General features: G+C 37.7%; 1 protein-coding gene and 1 long non-coding RNA gene across 2 annotated transcripts; one reads left to right on the plus strand and one right to left on the minus strand.

The window, feature by feature from the left end:
* The first annotated feature begins 14,921 nt into the window (after positions 1–14,921).
* Positions 14,922–16,141, plus strand: LOC145973085 (uncharacterized). Its single transcript, XR_014439357.1, has 2 exons — positions 14,922–15,258; positions 16,037–16,141. It is a non-coding gene; the product is annotated as an uncharacterized LOC145973085 (long non-coding RNA).
* LOC145973084 (SNAPIN protein homolog) lies at positions 15,950–19,282 on the minus strand. Its single transcript, XM_083102262.1, has 3 exons — positions 19,188–19,282; positions 18,881–19,112; positions 15,950–18,510 (listed from the first exon to the last, which is right to left on the minus strand). Exons 2-3 carry the CDS (start codon positions 19,030–19,032, stop codon positions 18,468–18,470), a joined length of 195 nt encoding a protein of 64 aa, XP_082958388.1. The 5' UTR covers positions 19,033–19,112; positions 19,188–19,282; the 3' UTR covers positions 15,950–18,467.
* Positions 19,283–24,769: the final 5,487 nt, after the last annotated feature.

Below are 24,769 nucleotides of genomic sequence, written 5' to 3' on the forward strand. Positions count from 1 at the left end.
CGCATGAAGAAACTGCGCGCGCTATATGATTGGGTAACGGAGAACTTGGAGCAGGCCTACGATAGACAATCCAAATATTACGACCGTAAAAGACGCGATGTTGAGTTTCAGGTTGGCGACTTAGTATTAAAACGTCAACATGTATTATCGTCGGCGGCTCAAAATATTGCCGCAAAATTGTCCCCGAAATTCCACGGACCTTTTCGCATTGATCGCATGCTTTCGCTTGTTGTGTGTGAGCTCGTCCATTTGAATGGCGATTTTGCGAGTAAGGTGCATGTGCAGGATCTCAAACCCTATCATATTCCGCTTCCTTAGATAACCACGAAAGGATCTTAGAGTCTTCCTTAATAGCTGCCGAAGGGGAAAGAGATAAGGGATGGACAACGGTTAGCGTCTTTTCAGACTCCGATACCGGGATGTCATTGAGGGCATCCACCGGGACCATCCCGGCTTCTGGGCGGAGCTCCACGATTTGGCGGAGAACCGTGAGCGCCGAAGACGCACCACCAGAGGGGCCGTAGTGCGCGAGTTCCCGGACACCCGGGAGCAAGGCGCCCAAACTGAGGATGGACGCACACTGGGGCAACGAATTTTCGGGGTCGCCGCTCCTGACTGGCGCACCCAGGGGACCCAAACGACCCCTGTCGAGAGGGAATCCAGGGAGGTCCAGGCGGATCCCCCTCCGCCTATACTAGCTGCCGTCAATTTGACCTGCCCGAGGGGAAGGGGGCGAGGACGCGAAACCCCGGCGCCATCGATGCCGCTGCGCCCGGGAATAACGTCACAAGGGACATCCCCACCGATTGAAAGACCAATGGTGCTCCCAACCCGCGCAGCACCCGAGCAAATCAGGCGGGAACCCTCACCACCTCGGACAGTGGCGGTCTCACGTGCCCAATCACCTACGAGGGGAGCCAACCTATGTTGGAGTTGCCGTTCGGCGGACCACCGTTACTCTCAATGCCAACTGCCTAGGGACCGGCCATACTGCTACGGATGTGGCCGGGAGAGGGTGACTCTTCGTACCTGCCCCAACTGTCGGGAAGACTGGAGGGATATGGGACCCTATCACCCGGACCGGGGCCACCTGGGTCAGAAGTAGCTGCCGTTTCTTTTTTTTTCCTTCTTTTTCTTTTCTCTTTTCTTCCGATCACGGACCCTCTCTGCTCATAAGAAACAATAAAAGGATTGAGGAACCGAATCGTCTTGCTTGACTACTACCCTCCTCTCTCCCCACCACTAATAACCAGCGTATTCGGCTAAGGGATCCGCTTCGCTCATCCTGTGTTTTTGCTTTCGATTTTGTGATTGAATGGTTGTTGGTTGTGTCGCATGCTCCTAGCCCGAATAAAATTGACTGAAAGCGCAATCCACTGCGGAAGAGAGCGGACTAATGTTAGAATTTTGTTTAAGGAACGCCACGAGGAAAATCCTCGAGAGATTAGCTGGATCTGAGAAAATTAAGCGGCTGTCGACGTTGGTCGGTAGCCGAGACCTCTTCGGTCCTCTCCTAGGAGGGGGGAGTTGTGACGTGACACTTGACGGTCCGTCACAAGGATCGCGAGATCTGACCGAGAATAGTCGTGGGCCCTCGTTCTCCCCGGATTTAGGGAGAGAGCGGCTATTGGAGGCGAGATTATACTCGCCTCCCGTGCGTAGAAATTTATTTGTTAGCGTTAAGATTAGGCTTAAGAGCGGGCACGATGGGAGACGCTGACGGGATCTCATCCGGTGGCTCAAACTTGAGGAAGAAGTACAGGACACAAGGAAACGGGCGGGCGGTAGAGTAAAGGCGGTAGAGAGGCGCCGAGTAAAAGGAACACGCCAAGCTAAGTATTATTATTATCTAATTTCGTCAATGGTAAAGTCCAGTAAGACTGTCGCTGCCGCCCCTGTGAACATTCATATGCCCAGCAGGTACGGAGAACAATTGCGGGGAAGGCCAACCAGCGGATAAATTAACACTGGGACCCCGAGTCGGAGCCACCTCGGCCGGAACAGCGCTAAAGAAGAACATTATAAATAACGGCGAGTGGCTGCCGAAAATATCCCCCCTGACGGGCCTCAACGAGAGGAATTATGAAAAATCTAAGAGAGAACGGGGTGCGACAGGCACATGTACGACCCTGAAGGCCGCAGGATTAAATGGGTCACACGACGATCCTGAGGGTTGCGGAAGCGCCACAGGTGGCCTAGTTACGCATTAATTCGCCGGCGTGATTCCGACGGGCCTTCCGCTCGCCACTGTTCGGCGGACCGGCGAAGAGAGCGACGGCCCAAAAGTATCGATCCGTAAAGTGGATGCCGAGAGCACGGAGAACCACAAGGAGTCGCCGGTGAGACAAGCGTTGACCCCATCTGGCCGTCTTTGTTAACTAATTCAGGTAGAATTAGCTCGAACAATGTCGGTGCCGTATAGCTGCCGTCATTAAATTCATTGTGAAATTCTTTTCTGCGTTCTCGATATTTGCGTCTTAGAGTACGACGGCCGGCCGAAAGACTTTGTTCGAGCTTTCGTAAGATTAAGTGCCCTCTCTCCCAGTGCGCGCCGACAGTCACTGTAAATGTTTATTTGTACAATTATTATTGTTGGCCGTAAATTTTTGTCCGTTAAAAGTACGATAACCGAGCTCACACACAAGGCGATCTCGATATTCGATAGCTGGCAACTGCGTTGCGGCGTCGACTCGTATACGTCCGAGTCTCGTATTCCGTGTATTATATTCTAGTGAGTAATTGTTCGCGTTTGATTTAGCGTGTCTTTTATTAATTAATCGAGTCGTATCTAAATTCTTTTCGTTAACGTGTAACATACTGGTAATTGTTAATCGAAATCAATGTGTAAAGAATTCACTCATTCTGTATCCGGCTATTTATTCTGATCTTATAATCCGCTCTTTCCTTCCACGCAGGGTAAATAAAATTAACAGGGCGAGTAGCGCGGTAATCATTATTACAAATTTGTTTAAATTCCTAGCTGTCGAGACTCCGACAAGCCTCTCATAGCGCGGAATTCCAAAGACTCTTTCAGCGCTTTTTGTCAACGCTTGGCACGTGATACCGCGGTGCTTGTGCCCGCACACCGGCCCGTTGCTGCCGGTGATAAAATAACTAAAATCGATTGTATAATTTTTCTTCTTCAACCGCCCGCGTCGATCTGCTATCAAATATTAATGCTTTTAACTATCCATGTGAAATATACTACTAATTTTGTCATCTTAATAACTTGTGTTATTTTCAGCGACCTTGCATTCTCGATCCTCCCTAATTAAATAAGAAATTAAACGGACCGCCCCTCTACCATTCTCGATACGGGGCTAGCCGAGTGTCCGTCGCGATAGCTTCCGAATTCTTTTGTCTTCTTTCGAGTGCCGTGAATTATATAATTTATCGAAAGACTTTATTAGAGCGGTGCGTATTCCCGCACCTGGCGCCCATGCAAATTTAGAGTTGAAGTTTTGAAGAGAAATCGCGCCGAAGGTGTGCCGTGGGCCAATATCACCGGCCACAATTATCATCAGCCCAACATAAAAAATAACCGGTCACAGTGCATACTGGACATATCGAAAGAGTGTCTGTACAAATTTCACCACGAGTACATGTTTCCTCTGTATCGCGACAAATGTAAGATCATGTATATCGACACCGACAGTCTAATATATCACGTCGAGTGCATCGATGTGTATGAAAACATGAAGCGCGATATCGCTAGATTAAATACGAGCGATTATGCTGTAGGCAATGCGTACGGTATACCGCTCGTGAATAAAAAAGTACCGGGCTTGATGAAGGATGAAAACAATGGCGCGATAATGATCGAATTCGTCGGACTTAGAGCAAAAATGTACGCGGTGAGAGCGGACGGTAGAAAGGACACAAAAAAGGCAAAAGGCGTCAAAAGTAATGTCATAGCGCGTAATATAACGTTCCACGATTACACGCGGTATTTGTATGATGAAATTGAAATGACGCGACAGCAGTCCTGTATAAGATCGAAATTGCATGAAATGTATACCGTCCGCGAAACGAAAACTGCTCTGAGTCCGTACGATGACAAGCGGTATGTCATACCTGATTCGACTGACACGTTACCATGGGGGCATTACCGGATACCTTTATAAAATGTAAAATGTAAATGTAAAATGTAATGTAAAATGTGCGCGCGCGCGCGCGTGTGTGTGTATTATACTATTAAAAGAAATATTAATAAAGATTTTTGTATTTTTTATATTTCATATATTTTTATGTAATGCATATCTTACATATTTTATGTTAAGAATAAATACATATACTATTGAAAGAAATATTAATAAAGATTCTTATATTTTATGTATATTTTCATTTTTCAAATATTATATATTGTACACATATATTTTTTTTGAAAAATTAAAAAATAAACTATGAATTAAATCACATTGTCATTATGTATCCAAGAGGTGTGCGAATTGTCAAATCCCAGCCATTTCACGTAAACCTCGTCACCCTTCCTGCGCAGTACTTTCTCCACGAGATACACGTCCGGATAATTCGCGCGATGCAATTCGTGTTCGTAGAACGCTTCAGCGATAGATTTTTTGCGATAATCCTCAAGTAGATAGCTCACGGGATTAGTATGCTGCACTTTTACAATTTTAAACACCTCGGTTGTCCAATTTGGTGTGTAACCCTTCTCGAAAAGTGCCTTGTACTTGCTAACGCGTACCGAGTCACCTACTTTGAATTTTGCCGGACCCGCGATATTTACACGGTTGTACACAGTAGCCAAGAGTCTTTCAGCGATCGCAGGGGTCGCATACCGATCGTTCGATGCTTGCGCGCGTTGTAATCCGATACGAGTCGCGGCAACGCGTTGATCCATTTGTAAGATCCGTTCAGCGTAAACATCTTCCACATGTCGTTTTTCAGCATGCGATTCAATCGCTCAACGATCGATACCTTCAATACCGAATATGTAGAATAGTGATTGATGTCATGTTTCCGCATGAGGCGTTGCACGTCAGCGTTAAAATTCCTTCCCCATATCGGTCTGCATGTTTTTCGGACACCTCTTGCTATCTCGAATTATCTCGGCAATAGCGTCAGCTGTCTCGCTTCCGCCTTTACTCTTGAGTGGTACGGCCCACGCGTGCTTGCTCAACACATCGATGACAGTGAGTATGTAGTTGTAACTTCTGTTGAAACGAGAGTACAGATCTCGACGCATCTCGACGATGTCAGCTTGCCACAGGTCATCGTATCTCTGCACTATGACATGTCTTCGGGGAAAATTTTTTCTCGCCGGTGCGTGTAGTTCGTTCACCAACTGCCGTTTCTCTAAACTATGTTGTTTCTTCGCTTCTTCGGTTATTCCCGATCGTCGATCCATCGTTGTTTCGATTCGTCGATCAAACGATATGTGCCTCGAATATCACCGTGCGTTTTATCATTCGTTGTCACTCTTTAGCCGTTCGTAGTTGTTTCTGAGCCGTTCACTACCGTTTGTCGTTTTTCAAGAGCCGTTCTTTATCGTCCGCTACCGTTCGATAGTTGTTCGACAACCGTTCGATAACCGTTCGTAGCCGTTCCTGGCACGTTCGATAGCCGTTACATAACCGTCCGACAGCCGTTCCTGAACCGTTCGTTGCCGTTTGTTGCCACTTTCTAGTCGTTCGTAGCCGTTCTTCTTCTTCGCTTTCTCGGTTCCCGATCGCCGATCCATCGTTGTTTCGATAGCCGTTCGATAGCCGTTCATAGCCGTTCGTAGCCGTTTCTGACCCGTTCGATAGCCGTTCGTTGCCGTTCCTTAGCCGTTCGTAGCTGTTTCTGAATTAGGCCCAGTTCCACAACTTACTTCAACCGAAGTTTAACTCGTTAAAGGACGATTTACATTGCATCCAAAGCCCACTGTATCCAATCGGACGTCATACATCGGACATTGGACGCAATGTAAATCTTCCTTTAACGAGTTAAACTTTCGGTTAAAGTAAGTTGTGGAACTGGGCCTTAGTGTTAATCGCACGCTGAAGCTCGTTTATCGCAGTCTGCAAAGCTCGCATATCCTTCTCGACGTAGTCAGCTTCTCGTCTGATTCTTTCTGTTGATTCTTCAACGTTTTAACACATTGTTCCACGTACAGTTTATTGACTGCATCGGTATCAGCCTCAGGTTGCGCTACACGGCGAATCTTGCGCGACCTCGCGTCATATTCCGTAGCGACGCGACACAGAGCGTTTTGACGCAAATAACTTGTCACCAATTTACCCCAATGATCGCTTGTGCTGATTTCTTCATTTCTCCGTTCGAATCCAAATTTGTTGATAGGCATTTTTTTCGATGTGAGTGACGTCGATCGACTGATTAGTTTTGTCGAGATACCGTTTAATTTATAATAAGGCCGACTTCGCGAAGTTCATCGATGATCGACAGGATCTCGTTGTCGTGAGCGTTGTGGCCAGCTCGGCGCGAAGTGTCGAGCAATCGTAGGCGATCCACTAACTCGTTGGGGTCGTCCCAGTGCACGTAATCGATCTTATTGTCGGTTAGCGTCACCGCGCGAGGCATAAATACTCCCGTTCCAGATTTTTTCTTTTTCGATTCGATCGACATCAACGGTGCAATTATTTGTTTATACTTGTATCCCTTGTTGCTCTTTAATTGACCTTGCGCATCATATTGGCGTTTATGCGCACTCGTCGCCATTAATATGCTTTATATTTTTGCATATCGTCCTCAGTGTATATGACGTCATCGGGAATTCTCTTGAGGAGCAACTCGTATAATCCTGGTGTATCAATGTACCTCACTTTGTCTATTATTATAGAGTCATTTTTATCAATGTCGAATGTTTGTTATCGAGACGCATTTCATTCTCGTTGAAATAGACACCGTACACGTGATCGATCTCGTTTTTTTTCGTCGCCACTAAGGAGAGCGCTCGTGTACTTTTGTCCCAGTAGTCCCAAGTGCTCTCGTGACACTTCTTGACCTTCCGACGTTTGTAACATGTTTCGAACAGATGTTTCGAGCGGGTTGCCCGTGGTTTCGAAAACATTTTCGATTGCGAGTGATTCGGGTATCGTGAGTTGTATGATTCTCGTTGTCGCGGACGGTGTAGAGGTTATCGGCGGTTCATTCAGTAAAGCATCCGATAGATCGGATGTACGCGGCGTGGATAAACGATTCGCCTTCAATCGTTTCCTCTTTTTCAGTGACGCATTCTCCTCCTCCTCTTCCTCCTTGTACCGCTTGATGGGTAACGTTTTAATCTTCGCGTCAGCGTTACTCTCCGGCTCGTTTTTCACCGCGATTGAGCTAGAGTTGTCGACGATCTGTTGTAGTGGCTCGATAATAGGCCTAAAATGGGTCTTGACCGCGATATCGTCGTCAATCTTACCGGTCTTCAAAGCGCGATGTTTCTTGCAGATCGATTCGCTCGATTTCTCAATCTCCCTCGCAATCTTTTCACGCTCGCGAATATTATCGCTTCCAGCCATGTCGACAGAATATCGAACTTTTCACCCCTCTCAACAGAATGTCGGCAGCGACTAATCGTTTTGCGGTATCGCGAACACGTTAAATCCTTTTCTGTATCGCCCGTTCGTAAGCGAGCTGTCCTTATCTATCACGAGGAATCCATACTTTTGCTGCCAACAAGTATGACATAATTCACTGAAATCCTCGTACAACATGTCGGTATTCATGTTTCGTTGTACACGTGTTTCAAGTTGGTACCGTCCTGTTTAAACAAGATCAGCAGGTTCGCACTGTCGCGTATAAGATGTTTTGGTATTCTCGCGTACAGAGATAGAAGCAATCAACGTTCGAGTGATGATCCATTGAGAAGTACTCTCTTATCGTATCTTGCTTGTCGCACGCCACGTCATCGGAGACGAAAATCGAGTTTGGACGTGCCTCGCTCGGTGGAATGACGTCACTGTTATTGGAGAACGTAAAGTAGCCGATTTCGTCGATCGGCGTCAACAAATTCTCCAAATATCGATATTTCGACTGTTGCAGCGACTTCGAGTACACGTACACGTTCTCGAAACGTACATCGTGTGGACTTTTCAGTAGACTTATCAAAACGTTGGTTTCATCATAATTCGAGGGGCCGCAAACGATCGCGCGTACAGTAGTCGGTATAGCATCGTATCGTGTCGGCGCATCTCCGCGTTGCCTCCCATTGATCGTAATCTGTCATCTCAATTCGTCACGCGTATCGTCAAAGGTTGTCGTACGAATCTCCTTTTCGACATTGCCGATTGAATCGAACGCCTGCCTATTTATAGGGGCGCGAAATCACGAATCGCTCAGTAGAGAAAAAATGCTCGTCCTGCTATCAAATCCTTCCAATATTCGCGATTTTAGCGTCGAACAGCTATGTCAAAAGCAGTTCTGTTGCGAATGTGCGGTGATTACGTCCACTACGTGTGGGACAAGCTTCCGGAACACATAAAAGCGGATCCGGAGGTTCAGACGTATTGTCGCTGTTACGAAAATTACAATCAGCCGTGGCAGGAAACGCACGTCGACGGTCCGGCGCCGTTGATAAAGAATTGCAGCAGCGAATGTCAACGAAAATAGGTAGAAGCCTATTAAATCACACGATAAACGCACTTCCGATCGAATTCCATATTCCCGGCTATCAGTTTTGCGGTCCAGGCACGCGGTTGCACATGCGATTAGCCAGAGGCGATCGAGGTATCAACCCATTGAACGCAGCGTGTTGTGAATACGATATAGCATACTCTCGGAGCAACGATCTCACCGAGAGACACGCGGCGGATAGAATACTCGCCGAGAAAGCGCGAAATCGCATCGGTGCGAGAGATTCGACTCTCGGTGAGAGAGCTGTCGCCACAGCTGTTTGGGCAGCGATGAAAGCCAAGACGAAGCTCGGTATGGGTCTGAAGAGGACGAAGACGAAGAAAAAAACGGCGAAGAAACTGATACTTCCGGTAGCGAAATGCGGCGGTGCATTGCCGATTCTACCAATGTTGGGTGCGCTCGGATCTCTGATCGGTGGAGCGGCGGGTGTAGCGAAGGCGGTGAACGACGGAAAAGCCGCGCAACGTCAGTTGCAAGAGATGCTACGTCACAATCGCGCCATGGAAGATCGCGGATTATATCTCGCTCTTTACAAATACGGACGAGGAGCCTCAACGAGAGAAAAAAACGTCAAAGAGACGCTAAAAATGCCGCAGGGTGCAACTACTAACGTACAATTGCTGCAACTGGCAAAATGTATGCGCATTCTATATTTTAGAGGTGCTTTCATGCGCAACTCTTTACCGATCGGTGGTATATATCAAAACGAGAGCGGCATCGTAAATTTGCGTCGAAGGACCAGGTACTCATTGGGTAGCGTACGCAAAGAGGGTGAATCGCGTTATATATTTCGACAGTTTCGACAATCTTCGACCACCGAATGAATTGGTGTGATATTTCGGACGAAACGTAACGAAGATACAGTATAATTACACACCTGTTCAAACTTACGATCAGAGCATCTGCGGACAATTGTGCTTGCAGTTTCGAACGGTCGATGCATGCGAATTTAAAGACAGATATTGCGCTATTTAACTCAGTATTCATTAAACAGTTTTGTCGACATGTCTATGACATTTACGTTGACTGGGAAGAGTAGCGTTCTCGCAGCAAACTTCTTTCCCACCGTAGATTTGAACGACGATGAATACGAGTTCGGTCTAACGGATTTTGAGACTTATCACACGATACCGAATGTGAATTCCTCAAATAATAAATTTTACTTTAGCAAAGACGACGTAGAAATTACGATTCCCGAGGGATCGTATGAGTTGCGAGATATACATGAATTTTTGAAACATGCAATTTCACGGAAACATCGCGATAAGAAACATATTGACGACGGTGACTATGAAGATGGAGAATATCCGATCCGCGCTAATTACAATACAATGAGGAGAGAGATCAAATGTGCATACAGAATAAACTTTCACCAAGAATACCACCGGGATATAAGATATCGGAAACGCCGGCGCAGATCATTTACCTGTCGATCATCGCGCGGAGCATTACAGAATTAACGTTACGCGTTGTCGATCGAACGGACGATTGCTCGATTTTTGAGGAGAAGAGATCACCGTAAGATTGCACATACGACGGCTACGGCGATAACATACGTATGCGACGTATGAGATGCTCGTGTTGAACGGATCGAAAGACGTGAGAGATAACACAATCTTTACGAGGCCAGCGACAACAACGTCGACGTTCGCTAATATCCAATCATCCAAGAAAAAGAAACTCAGCGCATCGAACGTTGCGTTTTTACAATCTTTGGGATTCGCGATGCAAAACAGCTGAACGATGACCGACATCCTCAACATCGATGACGAACCAATCTTTGACGATCGTATCGTCATGATCGATACTCACACGTACAACCTGTTCGCCAATACAACGTTCGAACACAGTGACGAGATAAGAATACCCATACAACAACAGAATCTGTATACGCTGCCGTATGAGAGTTTCCTATACATCGAGGGAGAACTAACGAAAAAAAGACCACCACTTGAAGGAGGTGATGTGATACTGGGAAATAATTGCGTCGCATTCATGTTCGATGAGATTCGATACGAACTCGATGGCGTTGAAATTGATCTCAATAGAAACGTAGGAATAACTACTACGCTCAAACACTATGTAACAGTATCATCCGATAGAAACGTGATTATGAGGAACGCCGGCTGGGATGCGTTGACCAATGCGAATGGACACTTCAATTTTTGCGTACCGCTCTACATGTTATTGGGATTTTGCGAGAATTACAGACGCGTGGTGATTAACGCGAATTGATCTTAATACGATCGCGCAACGACAACAATTGTCTGTTTGGAAATTCGACGCTGGAGCCTGTGATCAATATATTCAAGATATAATGGCGAATGCCACACGTGCTGTTGAGCGAAATCAAAAAGCTGTCGATGCTGCGTGCTCTGGAAAGCGGACGATATCTCAGCATGGGTTTTCGCTCGTGGGATCTGTACGAGTTTCCGCTATTGCAGCGTACAATCAAGCATTCGTGGGTCATTAAGACCGCGACTCAGCTGGAGAAACCACGATATGTTGTCTTCGCTCTGCAGACAGGCGGGAAGAATGTCATGTTTGAAGATATAAGTCGATTCGACGATTGCAAATTGATTAACGTGAAACTCTATCTGAACTCGGAATGTTATCCGTACGACGATATGAATCTGGATTTCGATAAAAACAGATGGTCCATTCTGTACGACACGTACACGCGTTTCTGCAAGAACTATTACGTATACGAGTATCTCGAGCCGAGTCTCACCGTCACAACGTGATTTCTAGATAACGGTCCGTTCGTGATTATCGATTGTTCTCGACAAAACGAATCGGAGCGCAACCGTGGATATGAGATTGGAATTCGAGTGTAAGGAGAACGTGCAGATGAATACTACTGCGTACTGTCTCATCATACACGATCGCGTGATCCAGTACAATCTGTTGACCAACGTTGTACGCAAAATCACCTAAGTGTTCGCGATAACATCGTCACAAGAGAGGGGAAGAGGAGCAGGATATAAATCAAAGTGTTACGAGATGATTTTAGAGTTTTGTCATTCCTCTCGACTGACGTATCGAAGAGAGAAAGAGAGAGATCTCGTCATGTCTGTACCAACGTTTGTGGATCTGCAAGGATTTACCATCGACAAACTATTCTTCATGAAGAAAGCGGCAGTCCTGAGAAAGGGATATTTTCTCTCACATTACTTTTTCGCAAGTCCTGTACCGTAGAGCGTGCTTACAAAATCTGACCGACGTCAAATCTCATGAGTGATTAGAAATCATCATGGATTACAATGGGAAGACGGAAACGTTCCATATGGGTTGGCTCAGCGTGTAATTACAACAGCTGTCATTGGTACGATACACGAAGAAGAAGAAGAAGAAGAAGAATCATCTGTCGTGTACGTTAAAGGACTTGAAAAGCGAAAATGGCTGACTGATATACTAGATGCAAGAAACGGCTATATTATTGAAACCTTGGATGCAGATTATGAAGATATTGATGCTCTAAATAAATTAGATAATACCAATAGTGTGCGATGTGGAAAACATGTTAAGAATTGCGCATTACAAAATGTATTTAAAATATTTAACTGGTGGTCGTAACGCCAGAAAGAATTGCAAGAAAAATAAAATATGTAAACATTAATATGTTTTAACTCTTATTTCCCCACCCTAATCCTTTCCTTGCGTTTCTAAGAATTTTTTGTCCGAGCGCCGCCTCCCATTTTCCTAAATTTCAGTGCGTTAGAAGCATTGATCCCCCACCACATTATACTTTTGGAAGATGAATGTCACGTATACTCGGTTAATTCCTGTACGATCAGTGTCGCGTTAACCGTTCGTGGTTCACTTTTCATAACCCCAGAGAAATGTACTACGTCGAAAGAAGCAGCAGCAGCAGCATCGGAAGACGCGTGAATAATTATGTATCGAGTCGTGATAAAACTCCATCGTTTGAGAATAAATGAAACGAGTAAGTTTCGTTTAACTTTTTTCAATTTTTCTATTTTTACAAACTATTTTTATTGTATTATTATTAATATTATTTAATTTTAACTTTTTCTGTAGCATTTCGTTAGAGCGTCGCGCGGTTCGTATACTAGGTAGACGATACGCATTGACAGCTACGGAATTCAAATTCCTCGAAATTGGTATCAACATGAGTCCACCGAGTTACGTAGAGATTGCCATAGGAGATCATCGGGGAAAGGAATTGATATTATCTCTCGAAACGTGGAAGAGACTCTACGAACAACGTCGCAATATTCAAAACTTCCTTTGGAACGACTCTAAAGATGACTACAATTTCATAAGCGTTGGACCGCTAACAGTGAGAGTTCGTACGATTAACGACGTCAAACTCATAAGTCTCGAATCTTCAAACGTATACATGATGATGATCGAATCGACGTTACATCGTACTTTTAAAAAAAAGGTAAAAAAAGGTGCTAAGTCCGCGTAAAAAACAGTATATGTATTTGCAAAATAGTGTTATTTTAAAACTGTAAAAAACTACTGTAAAAAACCTATCTTCAAAATAGGATTATTTTAATCTACAAAATAGTTATTTTAATCTGCACAAAATAGTGTTATTTTAAACCGTAAAAAATTGTTCTACAAATTATTTTAATTTTGTGTAAAATTGTATATCCTACAAAAATAATGATATCAAAAAAATTGCGCGAAGTGAAAATAAAAACTTATAAAAATATTTTAACCAAAAAAAGTTATACAAAATAGTTGTTTTAATTTTCTACATTATATCCTAGAAAAATGATGATATCCAAAAATTACGCTAATTGAAAATGAAAACTTAAAATATTTTAACTAAAAAAAATTGTACAAAATAATTGTTTTAATTTCCTACAAATAATATTAAAAAGTTGCGCCAACTGAATAAAAATTTTCACTATAAAATATACATTTCTTTTTTATTTCCAATATTAAAAGAAAAATGATATTAAATGAATTGTAATATATCTATTATAAAAAATCGTTGAAAATATGAACAATCATATACATTGCAATAATCATATGCATATATCCTGAAAAGTTTAATTAAAAAAAAAAAAAAAGGAAATGATAATACAAAATACAAAATTAAAAATTATTAAAAAAATTAAAAATTAGAAATTAATAAAAAAAAAAAATAAAAATTTATATAAAAATTAAAAATTAATATATATAAAAAAATTTTAGTTAAAAAACTTAGCGCTGCTAATTTCATTAGCACATTATTCAACGTAGCAGCGCTAAGTTTTTTAACTAAAATTTTTTTATATGTATTAATTTTTAATTTTTATATAAATTTTTTTTTTTTTATTAATTTCTAATTTTTAATTTTTTTAATAATTTTTAATTTTGTATTTTGTATTATCATTTCCTTTTTTTTTTTTTTTAATTAAACTTTTCAGGATATATGCATATGATTATTGCAATGTATATGATTGTTCATATTTTCAACGATTTTTTATAATAGATATATTACAATTCATTTAATATCATTTTTCTTTTAATATTGGAAATAAAAAAGAAATGTATATTTTATAGTGAAAATTTTTATTCAGTTGGCGCAACTTTTTAATATTATTTGTAGGAAATTAAAACAATTATTTTGTACAATTTTTTTTAGTTAAAATATTTTAAGTTTTCATTTTCAATTAGCGTAATTTTTGGATATCATCATTTTTCTAGGATATAATGTAGAAAATTAAAACAACTATTTTGTATAACTTTTTTTGGTTAAAATATTTTTATAAGTTTTTATTTTCACTTCGCGCAATTTTTTTGATATCATTATTTTTGTAGGATATACAATTTTACACAAAATTAAAATAATTTGTAGAACAATTTTTTACGGTTTAAAATAACACTATTTTGTGCAGATTAAAATAACTATTTTGTAGATTAAAATAATCCTATTTTGAAGATAGGTTTTTTACAGTAGTTTTTTACAGTTTTAAAATAACACTATTTTGGAGACAGGTTTTTTACAATAGTTTTTTACAGTTAATAATACACTATTTTGCAAATACATATACTGTTTTTTACGCGGACTTAGCACCTTTTTTTACCTTTTTTTTAAAAGGGTAATTTTTTTAGGGATATCACTCTTTTTTGTACTATATGTTAAACATCTTTAAATAAATGAGCAAAGAACCCGCCATCACCCCCGTCATATTTCATTAAAATTCGACGTTCCTCTTTGCTTACTATATAGATATTCAGATCCTTCAAACTTCTTTGCTATTCTTATTGCAAAAATAACGGATAATTACAAATCAATATGTCATTAGAAATCTACATTTATTATTCACAATTAATACTTATAAATCCATTAATGAATAATCGTTGCTTTGCTTATCTAATTCATCATTGAATATATAAATGGAACGGAGAAAAAGTGAGTTATTTAATTCTATTTTTAATAGTAAGGAAAATAAAGACAAATTATCAAGAGACACGGTAGTGTTGGCAACTTACCTAAATATTTTTTCACAGTTCATAAATAATGCAGAATATGAAGCAGTCTTCACGAAATTATTGTTGATACATTACAACATTCTTTTATATGGGACTGATCGAAAGGGTTTTCTATCATTTTTATACAAATATTTTATAACTTATATTATACATTTACAGTTCCAGAAACGAAAAAGAACCAGCAACAATTAATGATAATGAAACTCACAAAAGGTAAGCAATGATTATTAATAATATCTATAAAGATATTTTATAATATAATTTATTATTTTATATATTTTATTTCAATCTTTTATTATAATCTTCTATTATATATGTTTCACGCATGATACTGTTTAACTTTTATTTAAATGTCTTATTATAATTCATATATGTATTATACATACAAATACATATAATTACTCATCGCAATAACTAATGATTGTTATAATACATATATATTACTATATGTTGCATGCGCAATACAAATGCATTATAATAAAAAATTAAAATAGACCATTAAAATTAAAACTAACCATTAGTTGTTGCGATACGTAACTATATGTACTTCTGCGTATAACACATATATATGTATTACAATAAAAGATTAAAATAAAGGTTAACCAAGTATTGTGTGTGCAACTCATATGCATTACAATAAGGATTAAAATAATAAAATATATAAAATAATAAAATATTATAAAATTTTTTATAGAAATGATAGATAACAATCTATTATTTCATTATAAAAATGTTTTATAATCTATTTTAATATTTTATTATCTTAATCTTTTATTATAATGCATATGTATTGCACACACAATACTTGGTTAACTTTTATTTTAACACTTTATTGTAATACATATTGTAATACATATATATAATAAAAATATAGAAATATATAATAAAAATAGATGACAAAGAATTAATTTTTATTTTAATCTTTTATTGTAATACATAATATAAAAATATTTTATATTGTACAATATATTTTATACATTTCTATTTTCAGATCTAACGAAAAGGAAAATGAAGAAAATCCTAAAAAGTAAGTGTAACACATTATATTATTAATACATATGCGTAAGAAATGATAGATAACAAGGGAATAAAAATTTATTTTACTATTTTTATTGTAATTCACTTATTGTAATTACTTATTTTTTATTGTAATTCATATTTGTGTTGCACACACAATACATATATGCATTACAATAAAAGATTAAAATGAAGATTAATCATTTATTATCTATCATTTTTACTATCATTTCTAAACATATTTTATAATATATATTTTATATGTTTCCATTCTTTCAGAACCTACAATATGGAAGAAATGGAGCCAGAAATTGAATTGTCGTCCTTTTTACGTGTTGAGGCTGAAGCGGCTTTAAAAGAAAATATAATACTTAAAAAAAAATACAAAAATTAATGGAAACACAAAAATTAATGGAAACACAAAAAGAATCGCCGCCACCAACGATGGCATCACTACCACCGCCACTGCCGCCGTCAACGTCGTCACCGCTGCCATCGCCGTCAGCGTCGTCACCGCTGCCACCGCCGCCGTCGTCACCGATAACGACAGCGGGGCAAGTAAGAGGTAAATAATTTTGAATTATATAATTGGCACGTTAATTATAAAGGAATCAGCTAAATGAATCAGCTATGTTAAAAGTTAATAAATCTATTACATTTTCAGATTTATGAATTTAACATTGCCCAAAGTATTTTTAGCCTTCTATAGAATTAAAATTTTTATTTTCATGAATTTTTGTGTCGTATAAATTATATTTTACAAAAGAAATTTTTAATTCACAAATAATTATTTTTATATTTTAAAAGGCTAAAAGTATTTTGCGTAATGTTAAATTCATGAATCTGAATGTACATATATTAAAATTAGATTTATTAACTTTCAATATAGTTAATCCGTGCAGTTCTTCTTTAAATATTATATTCAAATAAAATAACATTAAAATATTTCTTTTATTGTAGAACAACCGCGTGCACGATGGGCTAGAGCGGGACGGTCGAGAGGACGAGGTCGAGGCCGAAGTTCCAATCCAAGAACCTCAGCCCGTTATAGAAATAATATTTTTAATTTTTATTAATATTTAAATGTGTATGCGTGTGCGTGTGTGTGTGTATCATCATAACATAGAATATTTTTTATAAATGTGTCTTTTTGTTTTTTCTTTCTATGCTTTGCACAAACTACTTTTTATTTTTCATTTCCTTTTGCAAAGCATAAGCTATTTTTAATTTTGAAAATTTAAATATTCTACGTTATGATGATATAAAAATATGTTTGTATATGTGTACATGCATGTGCGTGTGTGTATGTAATATCATCATAGCATAGAGTATTTATTTTTTCTTTCTATGCTTTTGCATAAACTACTTTTCATTTTTTTCATTTTTAATTTTCTTTTGCAAAGCATGTTATTTTTAATTTTGAAATTTTGAATCTCAATACTCTATGTTATGATGATATAAAAATATGTTTGTGTGTGTGTGCGCGTGTGTATATGTGTGTGTGTGTGTGTGTGTACATCATCATAACATAGAATATTTTTTTTTATAAATGTGTTTTTTCGTTTTTTCTTTCTATGCTTTGCATAAACTACTTTTTATTTTTAATTTTCTTTTGCAAAGCATAAGCTACTTTTAATTTTGAAATTTAAAAATTCTATGTTATGATGATTTCTTTTAAAATCGCTTCAGCCTCAACATGTAACGATGACGATAATTCAATTACTGACTCCATTACTTCTTCCATGATTAGTTTGTGCGTGTGCGTCTGTGCGTGTGTGTGTGTGTATCATCATACATAGAATATTTTTTATAAATGTGTCTTTTTGTTTTTTCTTTCTATGCTTTGCATAAACTACTTTTTATTTTTCATTTCCTTTTGCAAAGCATAAGCTATTTTTAATTTTGAAAATTTAAATATTCTACGTTATGATGATATAAAAATATGTTTGTATATGTGTACATGCGTGTGCGTGTGTGTATGTAATATCATCATAGCATAGAGTATTCATTTTTTCTTTCTATGCTTTTGCATAAACTACTTTTCATTTTTAATTTTCTTTCGCAAAGCATAAATTATTTTTAATTTTGAAATTTTGAATTTCAATATTCTATGTTATAATGATTATATCAATTGCAATAAAATGAGCATTATATTTTTTCAATGCCATTGCTAGAGCTGTGATGACTATACCAGAACCACTACCTATTTCTAAACAAATCACAGGTTTCATCGCATGCAGAATGTCTAAATCTTCTTCCAAAGCATCTATTAAAAGATACGAATCCTCAGAAGGATCATAAACTGTCTTGAGTTCTTCATCTGATAAATTAACTACTGGAGTTTCCATAATTTATGGTGAAAATTGTAAGAAATTTTTTTTATAAAACTTGCAAAGTAATCAATGTTAAGTAATAACAATCCGCTGCTTCGGCTCTATTTGACATATCCTATAACAAAGAGAATAGTTATGCATAAAAAATAATACTCTTCGCAACTTTTGTACGCAACTTGTAGTACATGATAGAAGCACAATTTTTTATAACATTCCAATAATTATATATGAAAATTGAAAATGATTTTCAAAATGCTCAAGAATTCTTGTAAAATAGGTAACAATAAGATATATATGTTGCTTGTGTAAGTAAATCGCAATTTTTTATCGTTACAATTCGATGAATAAACATATATTTTGCAATAAATAGTACGTACTGTGAAAGAAATATAAGAATAATAAATATACGTAAATTTGCAAGAAGAAACGCGAAAAATAAATGTTACTATTATTGCATGCGCGCTGAACAGAAAACTTGACGTCACCTTGTGGCGCGAATTCTCTCGTCCAGTTGATCCACCGTAGGTTTCAAGAGACTCATAAGACCTTCCGTTAATGCATTCCGCGTCGGATTTTCGCAAAAGTCATCTATCTTGTCGTCGATAGATGTATTGTCACTCGCTGTGTCCACGTCCATGTTATAGCTGTAGTGAAGTAGACACTACCGTGTCTCTTGATATATATATATATAAATATATATATATATATATATATAATCTGAAATAATAATATAGATACAATCTAATCTAAATATATAAATGTTATATGTATATTATTATTTTATATAATTACCTGAAGTGACACACTTAACCTTTTACAACATCAGAGAGAAGAATGAGAGGTGTCACGGCCCGCTTTTAGGTGATCCCTGAAAGCGATACGCCCTCTGTGGACCTTGAAAACGTGCACCTAAACTACGAAGCCAAGGTGCACGAATGTTCTCAGAGGGTAACATATAAGGTGCACAATTTCTGGTTCTGTTCCGTGCTATGTGCACAAAATGTCGGTAGCACCAGTGCTGTATAGCAAGGTGCTCACGTATATCAAATAAATTTTAATATAAATGAGAAATGACGAATTTGCGATCCTCTCTCTCTCTCTCTCTCTATATATATATATATTTTTTTTTTTTTTTTTTTTTATTATATGAATGCAATGAGCAGCGACATATTGTTTAAGAACAATCATGTTTTCTTTACATTAACTGATTCCTCTTATTATTCTGTGCATAAAATTATTAAAGTAAAATAATTGAAAAATGAACATTTTATCAGATATTTTATAATTTATATAAAATTATGTCAACTTAAAGAATCAAATATCTCGTTAACTATTCAATGTGTGTGTGTGTGTGTGTGTGTGTGTGTAGCGTACACGGGAGTTATGTGAGCAAGCGAGAAGGTAATAAGAGAGAGCAAAATGGCAATAAGAGTGAGCGAGATAGCAATAGCACGAGCAATGAAGACTCGGAAATCGAGTGTTTCTTGCAGCCTGCCATACTATTTCTCTCTCGCTCGCTCCTATTACTATCTCGCTCGCTTCTGTTATTGTTTCACTCGCTCTTACGTACTCATGTATTGTCATGCTCATCTCGTTATCAAATCTGCCGCTGGCAAGCGGCCGATGACAAATTATGACAAATAAATAAGTTAATTATTTTAAGATATATTTATAAGGGTAAGGGAGTAATTTTAATGGAATAATGAAAATTTTGCGATTAAAATAACATCAAACACGGTATCAATCGGATAAACGTAGTTAAATATATAATCAAAATTTTTATTATCAGACCAATTAAAAATTATCCGATTTACGTCGTGTTTGATATCATTTTAATCGCAAAAATCTCAATAATTCATTAAAATTACTTTCAAATGAATAAAATAAAAAATAGGAGTTTCAGTTTTTATTTTATAAGATGTTTACATTCGCGAGGAAGCCGAGTCCGCTTATCTTTACGACCTGTCAAGTGCGAGAGCGACAGCGAAACCGCGAGTCGAGAGCGAGCGAGATGACCTATCATCAAAGAATTCCGAAGTCTCTTACAATCGGCTTCTTCACTTCCTCTATCCATTCGCAATTTACGAGATTATAAAGTAAAAACTGAAACTTTTATTTTTTATTTTATCGATATGAAAGTAATTTTAATGAATTATTGAGATTTTTGCGATTAAAATGATATCAAACACGACGTAAATCGGATAATTTTTAATTAGTCTGATAATAAAAATGTTGAATATACAGGGTGACCCATTTTAACTTAGGCAGCCAAATAACTCGAAAAATAAGCAAGATAGAGAAAAATGTTTTAGACAAAAGTTGTATGGTTTCGAGGGGGCCATAAGATGGTATCATTGGTTTGACCTTGAAGAGTCATTTGAAGGTCACGTGAAGGTCACTTCAATTTTTTTAAATGGAATACCCTATATATTTTTGTACATTCTTGTAGCTTATTTCGAGAGCTTTCCAAAACACTATAATTAAGTACCTTTCCGTTAAGTACTTTTTGAGTTATGATGCTTGAAATAATTTCTTAATTTTACATAAACCGTAAAATATCTTGTAAAATATTCATTTTTCGATTATCTTACCTTAATACTTTTATGTACAAAATAATGAGAGGAATCAATTGGTGTAAAGAAAACACATAGTTGTTTTTAAGAAAAAATGTGGAATTGTTAATTGCAAATTACATATTTTTTCTTCGAAACAACTATGTGTTTTCTTTACACCAATTGATTCCTCTCATTATTTTGTACATAAAACTATTAAGGTAAGGTAATCGAAAAATGAATATTTTACAAGATATTTTACGGTTTATGTAAAATTAAGAAATTATTTCAAGCCTCATAACTCAAAAAGTAAGCTCACTTCTGTTATTGTTTCACTCGCTCTTACGTACTCATATACTGTCATGTTCATCTCGTTATCAAGCCTGCCGCTGGCAAGCGGCCGATGACAAATTGTAACAAATAAATAAGTTAATCATTTTAAGATATATTTATAAGGATATGCGAGTAATTTTAATGGGATAATGAAAATTTTGCGATTAAAATAACATCAAACACGGTATCAATCGGATAAATGTAGTTAAATATATATTCAAAATTTTTATTATCAGACTAATTAAAAATTATCCGATTTACGTCGTGTTTGATATCATTTTAATCGCAAAAATCTCAATAATTCATTAAAATTACTTTCATATCGATAAAATAAAAAATAAAAGTTTCAGTTTTTACTTTATAATCTCGTAAATTGCGAATGGATAGAGGAAGTGAAGAAGCCGATTGTAAGAGACTTCAGAATTCTTTGATGATAGGTCATCTCGCTCGCTCTCGACTCGCGGTTTCGCTGTCGCTCTCGCACTTGACAGGTCGTAAAGATAAGCGGACTCGGCTTCCTCGCGAATGTAAACATCTTATAAAATAAAAACTGAAACTCCTATTTTTTATTTTATTCATTTGAAAGTAATTTTAATGAATTATTGAGATTTTTGCGATTAAAATGATATCAAACACGACGTAAATCGGATAATTTTTAATTGGTCTGATAATAAAAATTTTGATTATATATTTAACTACGTTTATCCGATTGATACCGTGTTTGATGTTATTTTAATCGCAAAATTTTCATTATTCCATTAAAATTACTCCCTTACCCTTATAAATATATCTTAAAATAATTAACTTATTTATTTGTCATAATTTGTCATCGGCCGCTTGCCAGCGGCAGATTTGATAACGAGATGAGCATGACAATACATGAGTACGTAAGAGCGAGTGAAACAATAACAGAAGCGAGCGAGATAGTAATAGGAGCGAGCGAGAGAGAAATAGTATGCCAGGCTGCAAGAAACACTCGATTTCCGAGTCTTCGTTGCTCGTGCTATTGCTATCTCGCTCACTCTTATTGCCATTTTGCTCTCTCTTATTACCTTCTCGCTTGCTCACATAACTCCCGTGTACGCTACACACACACACACACACACACACATTGAATAGTTAACGAGATATTTGATTCTTTAAGTTGACATAATTTTATATAAATTATAAAATATCTGATAAAATGTTCATTTTTCAATTATTTTACTTTAATAATTTTATGCACAGAATAATAAGAGGAATCAGTTAATGTAAAGAAAACATGATTGTTCTTAAACAATATGTCGCTGCTCATTGCATTCATATAATAAAAAAAAAAAAAAAAATATATATATATATATATATATAGAGAGAGAGAGAGAGGATCGCAAATTCGTCATTTCTCATTTATATTAAAATTTATTTGATATACGTGAGCACCTTGCTATACAGCACTGGTGCTACCGACATTTTGTGCACATAGCACGGAACAGAACCAGAAATTGTGCACCTTATATGTTACCCTCTGAGAACATTCGTGCACCTTGGCTTCGTAGTTTAGGTGCACGTTTTCAAGGTCCACAGAGGGCGTATCGCTTTCAGGGATCACCTAAAAGCGGGCCGTGACACCTCTCATTCTTCTCTCTGGCGCTACTAACGCTGCGTCGCGTGAATCACTGCTAGCGCATTCTTGTGGCAGACGTTGGAAACGTATTTCTGTATATTCTTTGTTACGTTAAGAGGAGTTGACGATGACCATGACGACGTTTCTTAATCGAAATTTTCACATTTCAGACTTTGCATCATGATATCTCCGTTTACAGAGCACGTAGCGCAAAAATAAAAACACTTTTATTATTTAATTTAAACCCAAGCTATCGATTAATTCTACTAAGAACTCGATCCGTTGAGCGGTTATATGAGAAATAAAAATATCGAGTTATACTCTCAATCCGACTCGCGTAATAATACACGGAGTGCATTTTTTTGCTTACGCTGGGACTTAGCAAAGACACTACCGTGTCTCTTGATGTTCGATCTCGATCAATGCATAGATGTAACTTTTGATTGATTGGATAAAATTATCGAAACAGTTGATGTCAAGTTTACGCAATTCTCCAATATCGCGTCCACTGTAATAAATCCGAAAGAAGTATCAAATGTAAAACGCGCGAGTGACGCTTTCAACAAGCATCAACTCGTCGATTGCGAGCTGGCAGCTTTAGTTTTTAGTCCACATAGTACGTAAAAAAATATTTAAAACAAGAATAAAGAGTTTTAAGTTTACTAAATCATGACGTAATTTCTTCGCACATATTTCCATCCTTTGCGCTATTTCTCTCGCGCTAATTATAAGTCTTTATCGTTCTCTCTCTCTCGTACGCAATCATCTCGACTTATCGTTCTATCTCTTTCGTACGCGTTCTCTTCGCGTTATCGTTCCCTCCCTTTCGTACGCGTTGTCTTGCGCTATCGTTCTCTCTCTCGTACGCGTTTTCTTCGCGCTATCGTTCCCTCTCTCTCGCACTCGGTCTCTTCGCGCTATCGTTCCCTCTCTCTCGCACGCGGTCTCTTCGCGATATTATCGTTCTCTCTCTTTCGTACGCGTTGTCTTTCAAAGGAATGCAGCTGTTTATATTGTTTATAAACCGGACATCGGCATATGTAATACTGTTTATATTGTTTATCAACCAGACGTGTAATACAATATTGCTTATACTTGCGATAAAACATCCAACATGCGTCCCTCGCCCCGCAGCCCCCGCGCCTTCGAAATCCCCTCCGTCCCGCGTGACGTCATTCCCCTGCGCCTCCGAAATCCCCCTCGCACCTCACTTCCCCTGAGAGGACCTGAGTTAGAACTCTCCCTATACACCTACTGTCCGGTCTTGGACGTCAAAGTTTCACGCGAGCACGCAAGGATATGTTAGTTTGTTCGTTTACCGCTACGCGACGTACGATGCGCTAACTTTCTCGTATTTAAGTTTTAGTTATGAGAATTATATGAAGTTTGCAAAAGGTATCAAATAAGATTAAAAATATACTGTTCAATTTAATTTCTGATCTAAATGCACGAGTTTCAGATATTAAATTGATTTTATAAGTCGGACAAGTAAATGTCCGACGAATAAACGAAAATAATCCGTTCATTACCTATTTAAAATGTAAAGTGCAATATGCAAGTATAAATTATAAATAAAATTTTTATGTAAAATTTTATATGAAATAGATAAATTATATTATCATTTAGGGATTAAAGCATGTCCACCAATTTCATAAACAGATATACCACGGACGTCCATTGAATGTCCGAAGAACGTAAAACGAATCATCTGTGGATATCCTTAATATCCTTAATGGTGTGACGTCCCGCCATCTTAAAATTACTAGATTTAGTTACAATTCGCTTACCCATCTTATTTCTTTGCTATATCCATGGAATAAGAATGAATATTCAATTCTATTATTCGTAATTCAATTTTACTCACTATTATCAATTATATTACTATT

The sequence above is a fragment of the Camponotus vicinus genome, unplaced genomic scaffold (genome assembly GCF_025532165.1).
Source record: "Camponotus vicinus isolate PSW18456_S1 unplaced genomic scaffold, iyCamVici1.0 SCAF_6, whole genome shotgun sequence".
Classification (NCBI taxonomy): domain Eukaryota; kingdom Metazoa; phylum Arthropoda; class Insecta; order Hymenoptera; family Formicidae; genus Camponotus; species Camponotus vicinus.

Bases quoted from the DNA above. Each gene is read 5' to 3' on its own strand.
- LOC145973084 (XM_083102262.1), bottom strand. From the start codon at position 19,032: ATGGACGTGGACACAGCGAGTGACAATACATCTATCGACGACAAGATA. The intron at 18,511-18,880 runs GTGACGTCAAGT...TCTTTGTTATAG, and splicing joins GAGAGAATTCGCGCCACAAG to GATATGTCAAATAGAGCCGA.